This window comes from Ambystoma mexicanum, chromosome 4p (genome assembly GCF_040938575.1).
Source record: "Ambystoma mexicanum isolate Mex_15411 chromosome 4p, UKY_AmexF1_1, whole genome shotgun sequence".
NCBI classification, from domain to species: domain Eukaryota; kingdom Metazoa; phylum Chordata; class Amphibia; order Caudata; family Ambystomatidae; genus Ambystoma; species Ambystoma mexicanum.
Genome location: NC_090927.1, coordinates 256,452,257 through 256,475,421, shown reverse-complemented (window position 1 = coordinate 256,475,421; position 23,165 = coordinate 256,452,257). Strand labels below are relative to the sequence as shown.

Here is a 23,165-nt window from a genome sequence, read left to right as displayed (position 1 = left end):
GGTTGTTCTCAGTTACTCACAGATCCAACTCAATGTTCCATGAACCACCATAAATCTCTACAGTGGGAGTAACCTTTTACAGCTAGTACAGGCTTAAACAAATATACCCATTGCATTTAAATATGGATAAAGATTCCTATTTCTTTACAGACTGTTTCAACTGTATGGTACATATTACCTAAGTTGGTAGATTGGCAGTGATGGCTCAAAAAATACTCCACTCCAAACAATGGTTCAAAAGTTTTTAATAGCTGATTCAGCATCCCTCTCACTCATCTAAAATAGCGTTTTTGATCCTACACAGGCACCATAATTACAAGTCAGATTGGCAAATATTACCCTGAATGTCTAATTTCTAGACTAACTGATTGGGAGAACATAAAGGCACTTGCCATATCCATCTAGACTAGCCCTACACTATCAATTTGTTAGCATCTACCAGAGGATCTGGGAATGTGCCTTCCAGTGCCCAATTTAGTCTCCTTCCTCTCACACCTGATGTTCCTTTCCCCGTCACTAGCTCTGCATTCTAATCTCCTCTCCCTACTCTCCGACTCCACCCACCTTCACTCATACTTCCCTTGTCACCCTCCTCGGTCCCGCCGATGTCTCGCAATGATGTTCCAGCAACTAAAGTAGTTTGCAGCCCGATCCGAAGGTGTTGGCGACAGGGGCGAGGGAAGGCTAGGCGTTTTAACAGGGAAAAAGTCAAGTTTATAAAAATGTCAAGGGTGAGAGATGACAGGAAATAGCCATCATCGTATTTCCCTTGAATGCACATGTACTGTAAAAAAGGAATCTGAAATTTCACCACAATTAATGTTTTGTTCTTAACATTGCTCCTTTACATTCACATATATGTAGAAATCCATTGGTAATGTAGCAGTTGCATCGGACGATTCTCAGAAAGTATGCAGCACATCAAAACGGACCAAAAAGAAGGTTCTTTTTTATACCAATGTGAAAAGCATGCCAGTGGATGTGCTCAAAGAAATACAGGAATTCAATGAAATGTCAAAAGTAGTGAAGGTATCGCATCCTAGATTGAATGTTGTCTTTTCTCCAACCATTTCTCAACATCCTCAATCACTTGGACAGCGGCTTTTGGAATGCGCGTACCCGGACCAAAGATACTTGAAACACCAGCGTTATACAGAAAATCATAGTCCTATTAAGAAAAACATATGGAAATATATCAGTAATTGAGCAGATAAAAAAAAAAGAATATACCTATTTAGATATGCAAAGCAAATAGAACTAAATATTCTAATTGCACTCTATTTCCTTTTGTCACATTTAAAAACAGTTTAATTTGTGTAATTAATATAATTAAAGTCTGTACTGTAACTAACCTCACAGAAGAGAGAAGAGCACTAAACAAAAGGAGGTGTTAAAGTGCAATGCAAGAAAAAGGAGCTCTAGGGAGCGAGGGAGATGGACACCATTACATAGCATTTGTGTATATATAGGTACGCAGAGGTGAATTGGTCATGTACCACACAACTGACAGCAGTTGGTTGTCTGTAAACTTCTTTTGATTACTGTGTGTATATCGTGGTAGAACTAAACAGGTATTCAACTTAATGTGCTTCTCCAAATTTATTCACATTTGTTCAGTTTCTTCCTTCCAAAAGTTAAAAACCTTTAATGTATTGTGAGGAGACAGCGATTGAGACTCATGTTTTGGGTTATACACTTATAAAATGAAAAAGGGGTTGAAAAATGCCTCACTATCTATAATCCAGGTGGTATTTCCCTACCTCAACCAAAAACGAAAAGGGTTTCTCCTTTGTCAAGATGTCTAAGTAAATAAATGCATGTGGCAGAAAGACGGGTGAGAGCCAGCGCTATATCCTAGTAAAGTTACGGATGACTGGGCTGCAGGTGAAAACAGGGTGTGGGTCGCCTGCCAAAGACCCCACGGTATGTAATAATGTAAACAAAGAAGGTTTTGCTTCCACACTGCTCACTGTCATCAAACAGAAAAAATGCAATTTGTGCATAAATTTGATTAGTTGCAAGATAGCCTGACACGTGTTTCGAGCCGTAAGGCTCTTCCTCTGAGGCTGAATACATCATATACAGAAATATTTGGTATTAAGGCACATGTATTGTCCAATACGAAACCATACAAAACACACAAGGGACACAGTAGGGTTGACTGGTCATTAAACAGACAACACAATATTATATGCACATTAGCCCAAATAAATTCCTAACATGTGATCATAGCATATAATAAAAGTCCTAAGTAAACAAATATTGTTCATCAATACCATACCACCAGTTGTCATGGTTGGGTCAAATACATGACAGCAAACAACAAGAAAGAAAAGAACAAAAATAACCAAATTAGCATGAGAACCAAGTTGTGCGGTTTCAGCATATGCAACCAAGCTGGTTTCGCGCAAGCCAAAAAGATGAGAAAAGGAATTATTAACCTTGCACTTTGCTACGAAAATAATGTACCTTTTGAAGCTTTTTCAGCTATAAGGGAAAGGCAAGGTATAAGAATCAATTAAGCATATTGTCAATGCGTGGTCAAAAATTAAAATGTCAGTGGCTAAAAAAGGATGAGGTGACAGCTGACTATTATTCATATAATAGTTTTCTGTTTATTGTACAAATGCATATGTCATACAAAAATATATACAATGTTTATATTCATTAGTCGGCTCCACAGACCAACCGCAATACATCCTTTCGAAAACGGTTCATTCACAACTCATTCATACAATCATCATGTTTACAAAGAAATAGAAAAAAGTGATGTTCTGTTTAGATCACAATAATAGGTCAGACAGTTGTAAATTAAACACTCAATGGTTTTACAATGTGCCCCTCTGTTGGTATTCAGGGGGTTTAGAAAACCATTGTCAACATGTTTCGGTTGAGTTCTCTTAACGAGGATGAGACAGTCCCCTCGTGTCGTGACTTAATATTCAACCTTCTTCAGGACAGGAGAGCAAACGCCAATTCTGATGATCAGAAAACAAGGGAATAACCTAACCACCTCACTCTACAGAAAAACCACGGACAAGAATACCCTATTGCACTACTCAAGTTTCCATCCAGAGAGTCTTAAATTTAATTTACCTTATGGCCAATTTCTGAGGATCCGACGGAACTGTACCGACAAGGAGGACTATAACATACATGCCACACAACTCAAAGAAAGGCTGGACACACGGGGCTACCCGAAACGTTTGGTGAAAAACAACTTGAAAAGAGCTGCTAATACAAACAGGGAAGTTTCTCTACAAGGGAAGGATAAAAAATCGAATGAGAGATTGGTTTGCGTTACTACATTCAACCCTATCCGCAACGCAATCAGAAAAATAATTAACACTGGGATTTGGTAAAAAATCCCGCCACATTATCACAAAAACCAATGTTTGCATTCAAACGTAACTGTAACTTACGACAAAAATCGGTCCATACTTACCGCGAGAAACCTAGAGATGCCACCATTATGAACCAATGGGGACTTCCCCCCATCATTGGCCATTATAAATGTGGCAATTGCAGTGTCTGTCCCCTTACCGAGACCAAACACAGCTTCCAATACGGGGACAAGACATGGGTGATGAAAAATCACACCAACTGCTGCACTAAGAATGCAATCTATGTGATATCGTGTCCATGCGACCCACTATATATAGGGAAAACCGTCAGAGCAGTTAAGGTCCGCATCCGAGAACATCGGTCATGTATCAGAAATCACACCCCTGACAAACCCTTGGTCTACCACTTCAAGAGGTACAATCACAAAGATACAGAAATAAAGTGGTTTGTTTTACAAACTTTAAACCCAAATACAAGAGGCGGTGATATGGCAATGGCTCTACACCGTCTCGAACAGAAATGGATTTATTCCTTAGATACAGTACAACATGGGTTAAATATTTCGGTAGAATGGAACGTACTAAACAGTAACTAAGTCTATGTGGCCTAGTACCACCTTGCCCACAATACATTGCACATGTAAGTCTCCCTCAATTGCGAGGGATGTGTCTGTGGCATTCCGACCTGTGACATGCATCTGCACCCATAGATTTTCGCTTACCTGGGGTGGCTGGGCTTACTCTCCACCCACCTACCAGGAAGCAATTATGGGAGTGCGCCACCCACTATCGTGGGCCGACTCGCATGCATGTATCAGGTGCTCTCGGACTACTAAGCCCAGAATTCCATGACAAGGTAAATAAACCCAGTCATGCACGTTACTGTGTGTGCCTTTAATCCTGAGATATTCCGAGCTAGCTCATTTGCAGTTGCAATTTAAAAGCACCGGAAGGATTTCCATCCAATCCAATTATCAATTCCCTTTACATGTAAATATGTAAAAGCTGAAATCACCCGCAGGGTCATTGTGGACTACCAATCCCACAATTCTGAGCGGCTGCTCCCAGAAGTCTAAGCGCATGTCGGCTCAGTTTCCACACAACTCTAGGAGACGAAAGGAACGTAAGCAGTCACTGTTCGCCTTTCCATGCAGCAGGGCCCCAGGCTTTTATCTGCGGCCAAAATAAGGTAATGAAACATCTTTATTGACAAAAAGCGGCATTGAGGTGCACCATGTCTTGACAGCACAATGTCTACAAGATCAGACACTTAACACGCCGTTCTGTGTTTGTGTTTATACAGGCAGCCCCTCGGCCCAGACCAGGCTATTTCAGTCCACAGCCGTAAATTGTGCGAAACTCCTCCACTGGCATTTCTTTTCCAGCGAGTTAGAATCGTGATGAATCACACGGTTGACACAAGTAAGCGATCTTTGCACTCTAAATATTAATGTACCTTTTACTGCTAAATAGGGGTAGGGAGTCACAGCAGTTAATACATGTTATACATGCTTTGTTTTCTCCTCTGCAGGCGTTTTTAAATTCGTGGCTGCCCGCATGAATTAACTTGCCCTGTTATTTAACTGGGCCACAAGAGGAAATTAAGAAAGACAAAAACATTATTTTCTTCCTTTAAAATAACAGTGAGTACCAACCCATTATTTGTGAATTACCCTATTCGGCCCCCATTGTTTAGTTTTTTATAAATATATATGTCCTTCCTCATTATAGGGCCTCCATCACGTGAAGCGCCACTGCTGGGAGCATTCACGACGGGATTTATTCCACCCCACCAGTTCGCCAGCCCCTGAAAGATTCAGAGGAAGTAAGCAGGTGACATACAGTAAACCAAGAGAGCTGTAGTTGGATATCAAGTAAATAGATTTTTGAGTAAACACAGAGATGACAACTTTATTCACTTTCTTTCTTTTTTAGATCAAAGGCTCTCTTGCCACATACACCCCCAACCTTTGGTTTTTTACCAAGAGGCAACGCGGAATTGGCGTTTGCTCTCCTGTCCTGAAGAAGGTTGAATATTAAGTCACGACATGAGGGGACTGTCTCATCCTCGTTAAGAGAACTCAACCGAAACATGTTGACAATGGTTTTCTAAACCCCCCTGAATACCAACAGAGGGGCACATTGTAAAACAATTGAGTGTTTAATTTACAACTGTCTGCCCTATTATTGCGATCTAAACAGAACATCACTTTTTTCTATTTCTTTGTAAACATGATGATTGTATGAATGAGTTGTGAATGAACCGTTTTCGAAAGGATGTATTGCGGTTGGTCTGTGGAGCCGACTAATGAATATAAACATTGTATATATTTTTATATGACATATGCATTTGTACAATAAACAGAAAACTATTATGATATGAATAATAGTCAGCTGTCATCTCTAGTCTAGTTGGCCCAATTTCCCTTATCATATTACAAGATTGCCTGGAGGGCCATAGACAATAATCAGGCTTCCCTTTCCTATCTCTAAACAAGGATGAGGCCACTTACCATGGAGTTAAATTTAATATGTCAAATTTTTGATGATTTTGCCTGGGATCCTCCGAAAATCAAGACCAAATTGGAGCCTTATTTAAGTACATTAGCCGTGTAATTTGGTAGTTTGCTAAACAATGTTTATTCAAAACAGAATTAGTTGGGCAGAAGAACTCTTTAAATTGAGATCTGCATGCCATGTATCGCGCACATGAGAGACAGTGAGGGGAAAAGGAGGAGAAAAGTGATAGTACGGTCATTAGCCTAATTGCAATTAGAGAAGTAGGTTGAGGTCACATGCGCAGGCTGATCCCCTGTAAGCAACTGAGGGAACGTGCGCGAAAGACCCTTCTTACTTTGCGTTTGCACGCAAATGTTGGTTTGGGAGCCAGCCGCGGCATGTCAGTGAAGCTAGTTTTGTAGCTATTGTATAAATTATCGCATGCGTCCAGGTCCAAGAAATTGGTGCCGGCGGGTGGCCATCTTAGGTGAGTAAGAGCATAAATGAAAGCTGCCTAGAATAGATGGCAAGTGAGCAAAAGTAATTACTAACAGTGCAGAGGTATCGGATACGGCCCATTGGTCTATGGGGTAAGCGCACCCACGAGACTTTCAAAATGATGTAGAGTCGTGATGGCTAAATTTTATCCATGTAAAGCATGAATCAAAGTTAGCTAATAGGCGAAAATTAAGTTGAATCTAGGTCAATAGAAAATTGTAAGACACTATGTAATAAGACCGATCTATGAGGTAAGCGCGCTCACTAAACAAGAAAAATTATGAGGAACCGTGATGGCTACAATTTAACCATGAGTAACATGAAACGAGATTAGCTAATGGGCCAAAGTTTGGTTGAACCTAGGACAGTAAGATGATAAGAAAATATATAATTGGGAGAAGCTACCACTGGATTTGATCATTATAATCAATTGAAAGAACCCATGAGGCTAACTGTATTTGCTCAATACGTCCCAAAGTTATTAGTCTCATAGTTGCATGAAAATTGGCTTGCGCACAGCCAAAAAGGGCGCAGGATGCATCCCAACTTATTCATAAGTAAAAGCAACAACAAAAGTAGCAAGGTTATTGTGCAACGCTTCGCAAGAAGACAGATAGTTCATGGTTTGTGTTTACACCATGTACAACAGTACGGAACTGACAGATAAGACGAGCGTCCAACTGTCTAAGTTTGTGAGTAAGATTGCTGCCACGTTGTGGTAAGGAAACTTTGGCCATACCCACAAATGTAATCAACTGTTTGTCAACACCAACGATTGGGGTATCCAATTTACACATAGTTTTAGCAACACATGCATTAACTTCCTGGACCTTACAATTAGTATCACTGAAAAAGGTTTTGAGACTAAGACATTCCGCAAATTCACCTTGGTTAATGCAGTTCTACATGCTAATAGCTGTCGCAAAAAAGCAGTAATTTCAAATACCCTGAAGGGTGAATTCATAAGGGCAAGGAGGAATTGCTCAAACACGGTGGATTTCAAACAGGAATGTGAATAGATACAACAAAGATTTCTAGCAAGAGGCTATGATCATTGGTCCCTAACGAAGGCAGAACAGTCCGTACAAAATATCAAGAGGGTAGACTTGCTAACTCCTAAAACAGTACCAACACAACACATAGTAACAAATTGAAATTCATCACGCGCTTCAATGCAGATAGCTAAAAAATCTACACAATTGTCAAACGACACCGGAGCCTACTCCACCTGGCTAGAGATATTGCCTCATGGCTAGATGCCTCTCCAAACTTAATTTATAATAAAGCGAGTTCCCTCAAGAACATATTGTGGCCATCATTCATGTCCAACCGTCTACTTAAGCCAACATGGCTTTATCAAGCTCAGAATAATGGTATCTACAAATGTGCTTGAAACTAAAATAGTTGATTTTAGGCAAATACAATGTTAACTCCTTTATTAATTGTAACACTACATTTTGTGTGTGTTGTATTATTTGTATATGTATTTGTATTTTATTGAATTTATACAGCCCTTTAATCCAAAGTGCTTTACATGAGAACACGCATAATACAAGCATAATATGGTAATTGAATCATAACATTAAAACAGTGTAAAGAACAATTTACAATATTGCAGAGGTGAGGAGGGAGTAGGGAGGGACAGAGATGAGTGAGGGAAAGGGAGATGTTAGTGGAGGTAAGAGCAGGAGTAAGAGGGAATGTATGATTGTGAGAGGAAGAGGAGAGAGAAAAGTAGGACTAGAAGAGCAGGGAGTGAGGGGGAAGGAGGTAGGGAGGTATAGGGAGAGTAGTGGTAGGAGGTGAGGAATGAAGAGGAGAGAGAAGAGCAAGAGGGAACGAAGGGGGTTAGGGAGGCGAGTGGAAAAGATAAGATTTGAGAGAAGAGCGAAAGGAAGGGAAGGAAGGGGAAGAGCGGATGTGAAGGGGGAGGAGGTTCCAGTGGAAGGGAGCAAGGAGTTGGAAAGATCGGAAGCGGGAGGGGGCGCAGGGAGGGGGAGGAGGAGAGAGTAGGAAGAGATTAGCAGAGCGGAGAGAGCGAGAAGAGGTATAGTAAGTGAGAAGGGAGGAGAGGTAGGGGGGGCAAGACCATGGAGGGATTTGAAAACAAGAGAGGAACTTGAATTTGAGCTGGGAGTGAAAAGAGAGCCAACCTAAAGAGGTGAGAGAAGAGGAGGTAGAATCAAGAGGTGAGAGAAGGCGGATGGCTGAGTGTAGATGGATTTGAGTGGGGCGAGATGAGAGGAGGGGAGACCAAAGAGAAGGGAGGAACAGTAGAAGAGTCTGGAGAAGATGAGGGAGGTAATTAAAAGTTTAGTAGCGTGAAAGGTAAGGAGGGGTCGAATTTTACGTATGTTGTAGAGGTGAAAGCGACAAGACTTGGCAGTAAGAGAAATGTGGTGAGATAGAGAAAGGAGAAAGTCAATGTGGAGACCAAAATTACGGGCATGTGGGGAGAAGGAGAGCTGGGTGGGGGGAAAGAGAATGAAGGCCGGAGAGGAGTGTAGAGGAAGATTGTTGGCAGGGAAGAAGAGGAGTTCAGTTTTTTCAGCGTTAAGAGTAAGGAAGTGAGAGGACATCCAGGATTTGATAGCGGAAAGGCAGGAAGATAGTTTATCATGAATGTCGGGAGAGAGAGAGGAGAAGGAGAGGAAAAGCTGGGTATCATCAGCATAGAAATGGTGCAAGGTACCAAAGGAGGAGATGATAGGAGCTAAGAAGGAGGTGTAGAGAGAGAAAAGAAAGGGGCCAAGGACAGAACCTTGGGGAACTCCATGGTTAAGAGGATATGTGGGATAGGAGGAGCCACCCCAGGAGACAGAAAAAGAGCGGTTAGAGAGATAAGAGGAGAGCCAGTTAAGAACAGAGTCCTTGAAGCCAAATGAGTAGAGGGAATTGAGAAGTCGACAGTATCAAAAGCAGCGGAAAGATCAAGGAGAATAAGAATGGAGGAGTGTTTTGAGTAACGTGCAGAGAGAGAGATTTAATAATGGTAGAGGTGAGTGCAGTTTCAGTGGAGTGCAGAGGGCACTCCACAGAGTGTGGTGAAACACTATATAGGTAGTACTATCAGGCCTCTCAAAATCAGAATGTGGGAACATCTGTCGACCATTTCCAACCAGGAGGCCAAATACCCACTGGCCACTCATTGGCAAAAGAGCCAATGGACGACAAAGCGTTCATTAAATTTATGGGTAGGACCAAAGTTTCCTTACCAAAACGTGGCAGCAATCTTACTCTCAAACTTAGACAATTGGAAGCTCGTCTTATCTGTCAGTTCCGTACTGTTGTACACGGTTTAAACACAGACCATGCACTGTCTGTCTTCTTGTGAAGCGTTGCACAATAACCTTGCTACTTTTGTTGTTGCTTTAATTATGAATAAGCGGGGATGCATCCTGCGCCCTTTTTGGCTGTGCGCAAGCCAATTTTCATGCAACTATGAGACCAAACACTTTGGGACGTCTTGAGCAAGTACGGTTAGCCTCATGGGTTCTTTCAATTGATTATGATGATCAAATCCAGTGGGAGCTTCTGCCAATTATATAATTTCTTATCTTCTTATTGTCCCATGTTCAACCAAACTTTGGCCCATTAGCTAATCTTGTTTCATGTTCCACATGGTTAAATCGTAGCCATCACGGTTCCTCTCATAATTTTGAAAGTTTTGTGGGCGCGCTTACCCCATAGACCATCGGTCTTATTACATAGTGTCTTACAATTTTCTATTGCCCTAGGTTCAACTTAATCTTCGCCTATTAGCTAACTTTGATTCATGCTTTACATGGATAAAATTTAGCCATCACGACTCTACATAATTTTAAAAGTCTCGTGGGCGTGCTTACCCCATAGACCAATGGGCCGTATCAGATACCTCTGCACTGTTAGTAATTACTTTTGCTCACTTGCCATCTATTTTAGGCACATTTCATTTATGCTCTTACTCACCTAAGATGGCCGCCCACCGGCGCCAATTTCTTGGACCTGGATGCATGCGCTAATTTATGCAATAGCTACAAAACTAGCTTCACTGACTGCCGCGCCCGGCTCCCAAAGCAACATTTGCGCGCAAACGCAAAGTAAGAAGGGTCTTTCGCGCACGTCCCTCAGTTGCTTACAGGGGCTCAGCCTGCGCATGTGACCTCAAACTACTTCTCTAATTGCAATTAGGCTAATGACCGTACTTTCACTTTTCTCCCCATTTTTCCTCATGTACGTGATACGCGGCATGCAGATCTCAATTTAAAGAGTTCTTCTGCCCAATCGCGGGTCAATAATTTCTATCTTCTCAACATATATAGATACGTGCCTAACTAATTGTGTTTTGATACATTGTTTAGCAAACTATCAAGTTACACGGCTAGTGTCCTTAAATAAGTCTCAAATTTGGACTTGATTTTCAGTGGAGCCCAGGCAAAAACATCAAAAATTTGACATATTAAATTTAACTCCATGGTAAGTGGCCTCATCCTTGTTTAGCCACTTGAAATTTTAATTTTTGACCACGCATTGGCAATATGCTTAATTGATTCTTATACCTTGCTTTTCCCTTCCAGCAATGTTATAGCTGAAAAAGCTTCAAAAGGTACATTATTTTCGTAGTGAAGTGCAAGGTTAATAATTCCTTTTCTCATCTTTTTGGCTTGCGCGCAACCAGCTTGGTTGCATATGCTGAAACCGCACAACTTGATTCTCATGCTAATTTGGTTATTTGTGTTATTTTCTTTCTTGTTGTTTGCTGTCATGTATTTGACCCAACCATGACAACTGGTACGGTATTGATGACCAATATTTGTTTGCTTATGACTTTTATTTTATGCTATGATCAATGTTATGAATTTATTTGGGCTAATGTGCATATAATATCACATTGTCCGTTAATGATCAATCGACCCTATTGTGTCCCTTGTGTCTTTTGGATGGTTTCGTATTGGACAATATCTGTACCTTAATACCAAATATTTCTGTATATGATGTATTCAGCCACAGAGGAAGAGCCTTACGGCTCAAAACACGAGTCAGGCTGTCTTGCAACTAATTAAATGTATGCACAAATTGCATTTTTTCTGTTTGATGACAGTGCGCAGAGTGGAAGCAAAACCTTCTTTGTTTACAAGTAAATATATGTCCTATTCTGGCCCTCACACTCAAACTAAATCTAAGGTATAATGTCTTTGATTTTCCAAGTGCACAAATGTTCATGCAGAAATATGTTAATCCACCGTTCCAGAGAAAGACTCCTTTCCCAAGGTTAATTTTACTAAAATGAAAAGTTAAAACAAAGACTATTCAAGTTCCTTAGAGCCCAAGAGGATCACTCCCTACTCTTGGCGTGTTCACAATTCTCAGGACATGGTTTTCTTTCCCCAGGCCTTTCTTCACCTTTAATATAATTCAAAATCCCAAGGGCATGTGGGTCTTCATAGGAACCCTTCTTGTCGTTTTGGTACGGGTTTACAATCTCGGGGGCATTGACCTTCCTCGAGATTCTCTTCATTACATTTATTACACACAATTGAGTTCGCCTGGTATAGTCTCTTGCCAGGACTTTCATAAAGTTCATTAAAACACTTCTCTTCACCTGGGGTACTCTCCTGCCAGGACTTAATTTCATAAATATTAACCTTCACCTCTCACCCATGAGATAATATTCTTCACTGTATTTTTTTTAATGTTCGCGTCTTCCGTTACCCAAGGGTTCCTTACCCCTTTTCCCAGCCACTTTACTCGTTTGTTTAGCACATGAATGTAATAACCCGTTCAGGGCACAGGACACAGATGCCACAAGACCTCTTTCATACCTCACTCAGTTCTTATGGGGTGACACGCAGTTTCATGCAATCCGGTAACCAATTTGCTTTCTCAGGGTTTACCGATTACTTCCCACGTTCTCTCACTCCCGTTCCCTTCAATTTGTTTTATTTGCTTGGAGCGGCATATGCTTCTAAGCAACCCGGTAACCCATGTGCTTTCCTTTGGCTTACCAGTTGCTCTTCACGTTCGCTCGCTCTGAAGTTCTTCAGTTTGCTGGCATGGTGAGCACACCACAAGCTGCTGCATGTTTGCTGTCTCGTTTTCTCCAGTGTGTGGCTCCTGCTGCTTTCCGTTCTAGGTCAGCGAGCCATCGTACACCGGTTTCTGTCTTCGTTGGTCAGGTTGCCTTCTACCTTTCTTCAGCAAGATACTCGGCCTCAGTAGCGGTCGCGGTGCTGCTCACGTTTTTAAACTTCCCGGGATGATGACCCAGCTTCCAGAGACTAGACTGCTGCATGCGCTTGCTGGTCTTGGTCATCTTCATTGCTCTTTCTCGTCACAGTTTTTACTAGAAGATTTCTTGTAGAACATTGAGGATACTGACATTGGACCCTTTTGGGAGTGATCATTAATGCTCCCTGTCTCTTCCTCATCCCAGTTGTTAATATTCTATCCATTGTGGGATGTTGGGGGAACATCTGAAATAGATTCAGTAAAAGGGAGAGTGCTACAAAATGCCATCAAGGCATACGGAATGGAGGCAATATCTCTACTAGGGAATGGAGGGCATGTGACTTTCCTGGATGTCAAATTATCTCCCAAAGGGTCCCCTACCCCCAGGTTGTCATCCCTCATATAGCTGCCCCCAAGATCAGGTAGTGGTTGCTGTTCCCTGGCCACATAGGGAGAGATTACCTCAGGAAAAGGAGTGATGACATCACGTTCATCACAGTATCCAGAAAAAATGCAAGTCTTGTCTGAGTTTTTAGAATTTCATCATAACCGTGAGGATAGTTCAAGAGTAGCCTGCTCGCCTTGGGAACAGGAGGCTCAATTGCCAAATGGGTCCAAAACCCTTGTCAGGACGACTCAACCCTTAACCTCTCACCTATTAAATTATGCCACAATGTAAAACCTTGATGCCAGGCTCTAAATAGGCATAGGATCACAATTATGAAAACACCCAGAATTTACATGATATTCCGGATGGATTTTTGCGTGTATGAGAAAATGTTTTGTACCAAAAGCATGAGAAAAAAAAACTAAGAAAAAACACAAAGTGGTGGATCAACAAGGGCCACATCACTAAATAAGTAGGTATACGCGCTTTATTGGATTACACATGTTGGGATGGGGATAAACTCTGATGACGGCTTTTTTCTTTTATTTTTGTTCTTTTTTAAAACATTTTTTTACAGATAACAGAACTGGTCTATAGAAACAGTATTCGGATGGAGACAGGCTATAGTGATGGGGTTTGATCTATCATGTAGCAACCTGTCTCCCTCAAGTTTTCCATGCTACAACAAATTCTCAGTGACATACTAGCCAAACTCTTCTTGCTTCAGTCAGCAGATGGGAAGGAGAGATTGGGACAGCTACCTATAGGGCCATGGGAGTTTATCTACAACACAAAAGGTATTGCCTCCTTGGGATGTTCTAAATCAGCACTGTCATTGGATTAGTCAAACAACAAGGTTTCAGGGTTTTCTCTAATGCAAGGACTCCGCTCTCCTAGCTTTTCTATAACAGTCTCATCGATCTAGTGCCCAGCTGTTTATTTGCAACGACCCTTTTTGCTCCTAGTCTACACCTCCCTCTGCCTATCCAACAGGTATATATTTCCCACCTGATTTCCTTCAATTTTCTTATACCGCCTGTAATCTGGCATTTTTTACTCTTCACTCTCCTCCTCCACTCACATTTCCACTACGGTCTGTGACTGTTGCCATCACCTATATAAAATTCGGTGCTCCACTATTCCTGTCCCCTCTTGCCATTTAACTTCTCATCTTCTCCCGACTAGACTTCTGCTCCTCTCTTCTTCTTGGCCTCCCACCCTCTTCTCTTGCCCACCTTCATTCTATCTTTATTTCTTCAAAACGCCTTATGTTCTCAATTTCAACTCAGCTGTGCTCCACCTCCCTGCTCTCCTTCCAGAATCTGTTCCTAAGCAACAAACCAATTACTTTCCTCTGGTAATGTTCTTTCTACTGGATGTTCCTCCCACGGATTCCTCAACTTTGCTTTATCCACATCCTGCTTCTCAGAATTCTTTCTGACAGTAGAGGGTGCTGTGCAGAATGAGTCGATGTCCCTCGACTGTTACCATTTACACATCTGGCCGCATCATTGATGAGAGCATGAATGGCACGCAGAGCACCCTCTTTCTGCACAGCCGACTTGAAGATTAATAACCTGAATGGGCGTTGAGAGAAGTGCATTAATAATTCACCCACAGTCAGAACGGTAGGCTGGGAGGGCGATGAGGAAACCGTGGGAGGAACATCCGGTAGAAAGAGCATTACCAGGGGGTAAGCAATTTGTTTTTCTAATGGATTGTGTCCTCCCACAGGTTCCACATGTTTAATAAACTCCCATAGCAGTTTTGTAAATGGTGGTGGGACAAGTGGTATATTTTGCATAATATTTCGATTGATTGTCTGCAGAAACGCTCTTCCAAATTGAGCATCCTGGGCCGACAGAGTCCAAGAAGTAATGCTTCAAGAAAGTGTGCAGCAAGGACCAAGTTGCAGCATTACAAATGTCCTGCACTGTTGCACCTCTTTGAAGAGCCAAAGTGGTTGCCACTCCTCTGGTGGAATGGGCTCTGAGGTTTTCAGGGACATCTTTCCCAGCAATGTAGTACTCCGAAACGCAAAGGATGATCCAACACGATAAAGTTGGGCTAGCCTTTAGTTGGTATAACTAATAAATAATTGCTTATCTTGCCTGACATTAGTCATCCTAGAAATGTAGAAGCCAAGTGCCCTTTTCAGGTCTACCCTGTGTAACCTCTCTTCATCCTTAGAAGGGCAAGGATGTGGATAAAAGACTGGTAGTTATTTTCTGTGTCAGATGGAATTCCAACACCGCCTTGGGAAGTGAGGCGGGACAAACCCTCAAAAGTACCTTCTCCCTGCAGAATATTGTAAGGGGAGATTTACATGACAAATCTTGTAGCTCACACACTGTGCGGGCAGAGGTGATGGCCCCCACAAAGATGGTCTTCAGGGTTAATAACTTAAGACGGCATGAATGGAAAGGTCCAACGGAGCTCCCATCAAAAAAAGTTAGTACCACGTTCAAATCCCAGGAGAGAACCTGGAAATGGACTGGTGGGAAAGTATGTCATCCTTTTGAGGAATTGAATGACAATCGGTATCTTAAAGCAAGAGCCTTGTTCTGGCATATGTTTAAAAATAGAGAACGCTGCCAGGTATTCCTTGATGGTCGCCACCTGCAGCCCCTGACGTCCTAGGTGCAGCAAAAAAGAAAGCACTGCAGGTGTATTGCAAGTGAAAGGATCAATATCATTGGCTCTACACCAGCTGCAAATCATGTTCCAATGGCAACAGTATAGTGTTTTTGTTGCTGGCCATCTGGCCGAAAGCAGCACCTCTATAACATCGCCCAGGAGGTCCCAATCTTTGTATCTTAACCTTTCAGAAACCAGGCGTGAAGGTTCAGGGTTCTGATTTCTGGATGAAGAGGACAACGGCCTCCCTCCTGTGAGAGTAGGTCCACTCTCTGGGGAAGACTACATGCAGGGCAGATGGACAGGTCTAGAAGGTCCAGGTGCCACGGGTATGCAGTGATAAAATCACGGCAAAAATGTCGCCTGACCAAAAACGTGCAGCAAAAATACTGTGGTTTCACCCGTTAAAGGTATACACCATTACACCATTTAAGGGGAGCGGGGGTGTCCCACGCTCCTCTTAAATGGTATAATGGGTCTGTGGGTGGCGGGGTGTCCCCTGCATCCTTTACATGGATTGCGGCGGCAAAACCAAGGCCTTTTTGCCATGAAATTTTGTGTTCACGGCCATTGCTGCCACGATTTTAACACATGGAACCAGTGCCATGTCCTCCTGGCCCAATCCGGAGCATCAGGATCATGGACTTCCCAAACTTCCTCAACCTCCTGATGACATGAGGAATGAGGGATTGGTGGGAACGGGTATAGTAGTGGAAATTCCCAGTCTACTACGAACGCATCCTCCATAGCAGAACCGGTTGCGCTTCCTGTTGATACTGGACACAAACAGATCCACTTGAAGGGTCTATAGAGGGACTTCCTCAGCCAACTCCCACACGTGGGAGACTGTTCTGTCGGCTAAGAGTGTCCGCCGTGTTGTTCTCTTGTCTCAGGGGTCTGCAACCTTTGGCTCCCAGATGTGTTTGGACTACCATTCCCATCCGGCCTGTACAGCGTAGTCAATGTCAGGAGATCATGGGAGTTGTAGTCCGAAACATCTGGAGAGCCACAGGTTGCAGACCCCTGGGCCGCTAGGTGAACAGCTGATTGAGAGATTCTATTTTGCAGTGCCCAAAATCAGAGCTGCATTGCCTCTCGGCACAGTGGTAGTGACACTACACCTCCAATCTTGTTGAGGCAATAGATGGCCACTCTGTTGTCTGTCATTATCAAGATGTTCTGGTGGGCAAAAAAGCCATCAGCACCAGTCTGATCACCCTCAGCTCCAACAGGCGCTCATGTGTAGTCCTGATACTGATAGGGACCAAAGTCTGCGGATCATGAGATTGCTCATGTGGGCTCCCCATCCAGTGAGGTAAGAAATCTGTGACTACTGTTGCATCCGGCCAGGGTTGCCAAAATGTATACCCTAGCATCACATTCTCCCCGCAGGCGCACCACAGGAAATTGTGTGCAAACTTGCACAGGACCTGAAGGAGGTCCGTCATCCTGCCGGAGAATTGTGGCCATTAGGATCTGAGGGCTCAGTGGAGTGACCTTACCCCTAGGCAGGCTTCTGGCACCAGGAAAATGCAGCATGGCATAAGGCCCAGCAACCTCAGAGTCAGAAGATATTGGGCGTTTTGAGATCTCGTTACCATCTGCAAGGTATGTTGAGCCCTCAAATCAGGAGGCAAAGCCTTCCCTGAGGAAAAGTCCAGGCCTGCTCCAAAGAATTGCAGCTTCTGAGAAGGTGCCACTTGGGACTTCTTGAAACTACAGGAGAAGCCCAGTTTGTGGAGAGAATGGCAGGTGCTGTTGAGATGTACCAGAGCCTGTTTGGGAGAACAAGCTCTGATCAGCTAATCGTCTAAGTAGGGAAAGATGTGAATCCCTCACTGCCATTGATTTGCTACCACCATACCATCAACTTGATGAAAACCCTTGGGCAGAGGTGAGACTGAAAGGCAGTACTCGAAATGGATAGTGATAACTGCCAATGTCAAACCTTGGGTACTTTCTGTGCTTGGGAGGTATAGGCACATGAAAGTAAGCATCCTGAAGATTGAGCAACAACATCCAAATCCTGGAGCTGAAGGGTCTGGAGGAGCAGCGAAAGGGGGACCATCTTGAATCTGTCCTTCCTGCAGAACTTGTTCAAGCGCCTCAGGGCCAAGATGGGTTACAGGCCTCGGTCTTTCTTGGGAACCAGAAAATAGGTGGAGTACAAACCCTGATATTGTTCTGCTACAGGTACCCTTTTCCACAGCATCTTTCTCCAACAGGGGAAGAATCTCCTGAAGAAAGAGGGGATCTGGTTCCCAAAGAAATTGCTTGCTCGGGGGACAATCTGGAGGCCTTCATAGAAAAGGGAGACAGTACCCTTGGGCAATTGAAGGGCCCATGCATCTGAATTCAAGCAATGCCATTCTTGCAATTGCAGGGTCAATTTGCCTCCACCCAGAGTTCTGCAAGGAAAGTGCTCAGAGAAGTTTTGGGTCTGTGGCAGAGGGCAGTGAGGAGATGGCTTCCTGGGCAGTCTTTCCTCCACGGTCTCTGGGGGCACGTTTGAACCTCCTCTGTCCTCTCCAAGTAGCTTGACCTCTTCCCCTTTGGTCAAAAGTGGGTCAATAGCGAAAGGAACGCCCTTCTTCAAGCCTGCTGCTGTTGCAGCTGACAGATGGCTGCCCCTAAAGACTTTGGAGCGGCCTTAGGAGTTTGCATCTTTTCTAAGCTCACATCAGCCTTTGGACCAAAAAGGTTAGACCCATCAAAGTGCATGACCAGGAGCATTCATTGGACATCTGGGTAAAAATTTGACTTGCAAAACCATGCAAATCTTATCACCGCGCTAGAGCTCATACACCGATCGACGCTGTCCGATGCATCTAGGCCGGACTGAAGGGGCCTCTTTACCATCATTGATGAGATTAATCTCACCTTCAGAGATGTTATCATTCACCTGTGCAATGGTATTCTAAAAGGTGCAAGTGTATTTTTCCAGAACCCCAGTATACATTAATGACTTAAGCAGACAATACCCTTTTTGCTAAGGCGTCATACTTTTATTGCGGGGAAATTGTCAGATAAGCCACTGCCTTTCAAGTGGAAGTAGCTGCTTGCACCACCAAACTCGCTGGAGTAGGGCACCTTGAAGGAAAATAAGTGTTCACAGAAGGAGGTCTGTATTTCTTGACCAACTTCCTTGTTAACAGTGCAAGTGGCATTAGGCTTCTGCCACTTCTCTAGAATGGGATTTCTTTAAGGCAACACAATCTCTTTAGGGTTACCTTTATCCAGGATGTCCGTCAGGTTATCCTGAGTTATGTCCTTTGCAGGATGTCCCAAACTGAAATATTCAATTACCCTGTTGATGAATGTTCTATAGGCAGCATTTGGGTGGGTATTCACATCTGGAGTGTCAAATTCTACCTCAGGGGAGGTATCAAGACCACCGACTTCTTTTAGAGAAGCAGCCAGGTCTTCTAAACGAGATTGATCAGAGATCAATTCTTCTGGAACATTGGGCGTTCCAAAACGTTCATACCCAAAGGGTATAACGTTGTCTTACTCAAAAATGGAACCAAAAGATTTCGAAAAATCTTTCTTCGATAGGGGTTTGAAAGTCGATGATGGATCTGAGGTCAACGTCCAAGAATCCTTCGACTGATTCCTTTGACCAGGCGGGCACAGGAGCCTTTGGTTTTGATGTTGTCTCCATGGTCGACATTGTACACGCTACTCGAGGCAAAATCCCCAATGTGTTCTGACCCAGCCTTTCGGGGGTGCAAGTTTAAGTCTTTTTCGATTCCCTGCCGGTCTTGGGAGACGCAGTGGGATCGCTAGCATTCTTTGGCTCTTTCGACAGACCAGGATGGACTGCCTTCAAGTAATACATCGATCATTTATTTAAATAACTTTTCCCATTCGGCCGCTGGTCCAGTTCACCGACTGCCGCCCTTGTAGTGTCTTTCAGGTAGGTCTTATTGCGATTGATGGCGTCATAATTCTTGCATGCCTTTTCTCTGTTCTAATTGTCTCTTTTTTTATCTACCTAAAAGCGTAGAGTGTCCGCTTGGAGAACTGGATATGCTAGTTCTCACCGGGAGATGATGGCGCGCTATAGCGCTATGATGCGGTAAGGAGGTGCTTTGCGTAGCGCAGCAATGTCTTGTCCTCACTGACCTGTGCTTTTCTCTTTTCGTAGGCCGCGGTGAGTTCCCAGCGCAGGTGGAGTTCCGGAGCTATGCCGGCCGAAAAGCAACCAACCAGGTAAGTCTTTAAGCCCTTTTTTGGTTGCAATGTCTCCACTACCTCTTTTAATGATTTCTTTCTCATTTTCTCTGGTCCCTCGATCCGGGTGGTGAACTCCACCAACAGAGCTTCCCAGGAGCTGCGAGCAGTGAAGGATGATGAATGCAGGTAATATTCTGCTGCTAACAATGTTCTTGGTGTTTCTGCAGGTCCGGAATTCACCAAGCTAGTGAGAAAGCTGGACACGGTGAGCATCACGTTGCTAGAAGCAAAGTAACGCAAAGTGTGTTGTCTTGTTCGGGTGTGGTTTAAATAACCACTGTAAAGTAGTCCAGGTAAAGTAGTTCCTAGGCCACCACACCCAAAACACTAGACCGCATAGCTTGGTTCTAGGAATCAAGCTATGTGGATGCCTCCATGTTGGCTGAAAGCCTAAATAAAGTAGTTCCTCAAGCAGATGTCTTTCCTTAATGATGAGTCTGGCGCCAAAGACGCCAGGACTGGCCCCAAGAGGGTCTGAGAAGTGGGTGCCAGGCCTTATTAGTGATCCGAGCCCTGATTCCACCTGGCCAATGGGCTTGCCAGTGGGGATCAGGGCTGAGGGTCGTGACAAAAACTTACCCGGCGCTTGTCGGGCGAGGAGTAGGAAGATGAAGAGACGAAGAGCAATGGCGTTGTTTCTTCGATTTCTTTTGTGATGAAGACTAAGAATGACGGGAGTATATCCTGAATCTTGAACGCTTATGTTTACAGCGTTACTTGGGCCTTTCTGGCAACTTGTCTCTGGTACAACTCCTTCCTTTAGAAGATTTTCTCTTAGAAATTGACCAACTTAAGGAGAGTTTCTACCTTCTCTCTTTTAAGGACTTACTTGTCATGGACTGGCAGGAGCCACAATCAATGACCTTCTCATCTTTGCAGAGCTACCAGAGACAAATTCTCTGCGGATCAGTAATCGGCATCTTCGAGTCACAGTCTGCACATGTCTTCTAGCATAGACATTGTGAATATCACTCAAAAGTAAAGACGTTAGAATCACTGATGCGAGTCGAACTGTTCGAAGAGCGTGCTGTGCATGCAGAAAAACAGAACTGAAGAAATGGGCACTTTTTATGCCATTTATACTCTCATCAATGTCATGTCTGGACATGGAAATGGTAACCGCAGAGGGAAATCGACTCTGCCGCACAGGGCCCTCTGCTGTCGAAAGAATTTCTGAGAAGCAGGATATGGATCTATCAAAGATGAAGAATCCATTACAAACGGTGCTTCTTCCCGCTTTCACTCTCTCACTATTTGCTCTGAAATTCTGGAACTCCTTGTCTCTTTCCATTTGCTCAGCTCCGTATTTTCATCTGTTCTGCACTGCCTTGAAAAACCATTTATTATTATTATTATTATTGTTATTATAAGCTCTAAGGAGTACTTTCCCAGGGCAGAGCATGGACTGGGCTGCAATACAGAACTTCCCTTGGGGGAGGGATGGGGACCCTGCCGGGGCTCCCTGGAGCTGCCGATGTGCTTGGGGACGGAACACCCACATGGTAATCAGATATACAAGGCCGAGGGACATCACCGTCAACCATCCTGGAGTTCTGGCTGGGCTGCGTTACACCTTTTCCCCACCAGGGAGTCCCGGCAGTGTGCCAATACCTCCCTGAAGGTGGGGGCGGGGGGCATCTCATGCAGCCCTCCTCGGGTCCCGGAGGGCTGCATGAGATGCCCCTCCCCTCCCCCTCCATTTGGGGTGTGGGGAGAGGGTCACCACAAAACGTGGGACAGGCTCCCCAATGGATGGGGAAGTAGGTTTTTGGCACCCTGGGGGCAGATGGGCACAGTAATGTGCCCATCTGCCCCAAGGGAAATGGGCAAACAAAAAGAAAATTTGAAAATGGTAGGATGCCTTTTAGAGGGGGGAGCTGAGGGGCACCGTAAACCACAGGGTAATTATGTAATGTAAAGGGGGGTGGCCCTCTCCCACCCACCCCAAATGGAGGGGGGGCATATCATGCATCCGTCACTAGTGATGATATAGTGGATCACGTTTATAGGGGAATAGGCTTAGATAAGGTGTGTCCAATCAGCCCAGGGACTATAAAGGGGTAGGAACAAGTTACTTACATGTAACTGTTGTTCTCCAGCATGGGTCTGGCATGGATTCACATGCTCATGAATATAAGAATACATAGCAGTACACACATGCACAACCAACAGGAGGTGGCAAAGGCTCAACATTAAGCATTACATCAAAAACTCAACATTAAGCAATTCTTACCTCCTCACCAGGCTCACCTTAGGCGAACAGGTTGTGCAGCACTGCTTGGCCGACCCTGGAATCCCGTCGACGCAGTAGAATCTCCTGAAGGTGTGCGTCAACCTCCACGTAGCAGCCCTGCAGATGTCCAGCAGGGGCACACCAGACAAGAACGCCGTGGTAGCAGCAATAGCTCTGGTCGAATGGGCTCTCGGACGGCCAGGCAACGGCCGGTTTGCCAACCAATGACAGTGCATGATGCAGCCTGAGAGTCATCTGGAAATGGAAGCCTTCGAGAGAGCCTTCCCTTGGTTCGCAGGTCCAAAGTTCACAAATAGCTGTGATGTCTACCGAAAACTCTTCATGCGGTCCACGTAAAACTTCAGCGCTCTAGCCACATCCAGCGAGTGCAAAGTCCTCTCGGCCGGCGACGAAGGCGACGGGAAGAAAACAGGTAACACCAAGGGCTCGTTGAGGTGGAAGTCCGACGCCACCTTGGGCATAAAGGAGGGGTGCGTCCTCAGCACCACCCTCGTGTCGTGAAAAGTCAAGTATGGAGGCTTGCAGGATAGGGCCTGGATCTCTCCCACTTGTCATGCGGAGGTGATGGCCACAAGAAACACAGTCTTCCACGACAGGAACATCAACAGTGCCGAATGCAGGGGCTCGAATGGCGCCCCCATGAGCCTGGTCAGCACCAAGTTGAGCTCCCACGCCGGGGTAAGGGCCTTCACCGGCGGGAACTATCAGAACAGTCCCTTCATAAATTCCTTCACCAGGAGATGGGATGACAAGGACGCCCGTCCTGTGGTTCTGGTGTATCGGGAGATCACAGCCAGATGTATCTTGATGGAGGCGTGAGCCAGTACAGCCTTGGCCAGCGACAGTAGGTACGGCAGCACTTGACAGACAGAGAAACTCTACGACTTATGTCCGTATCACTTGAGATTTGAGGACGCCCTGGCCTTTGCAAGAACCTCTCTGCAGTCGGTCAGGATATCGTACCCTCCAAACTTTAGTGCTGCAGGAGCCAGGCATGCAAGTTCAGCGACTCTGGGTCGTGATGACGTATGGCGCCTCCTTCTCTGGAGAGAAGATCCGCGTCCGTCGGCAGCTTGACTGGTGGGGACGCTGACAAGTCCAG

At 44.4% G+C, this 23,165-nt stretch overlaps 1 protein-coding gene across 5 annotated transcripts in view; it reads right to left on the bottom strand.

Annotated features, from left to right (window-relative positions):
- Positions 1–228: 228 nt before the first annotated feature.
- Positions 229–23,165, bottom strand: part of MMUT (methylmalonyl-CoA mutase) — a 641,762-nt gene continuing 618,825 nt past the window's right edge. For all 5 annotated transcript variants that reach the window (XM_069605779.1, XM_069605780.1, XM_069605782.1 and 2 more), the window contains one exon: positions 229–1,168. In XM_069605779.1, the coding sequence (XP_069461880.1) occupies positions 1,040–1,168 (129 nt within the window). In that variant the 3' untranslated portion in view covers positions 229–1,039. The remainder of the gene's footprint in view (positions 1,169–23,165) is intronic.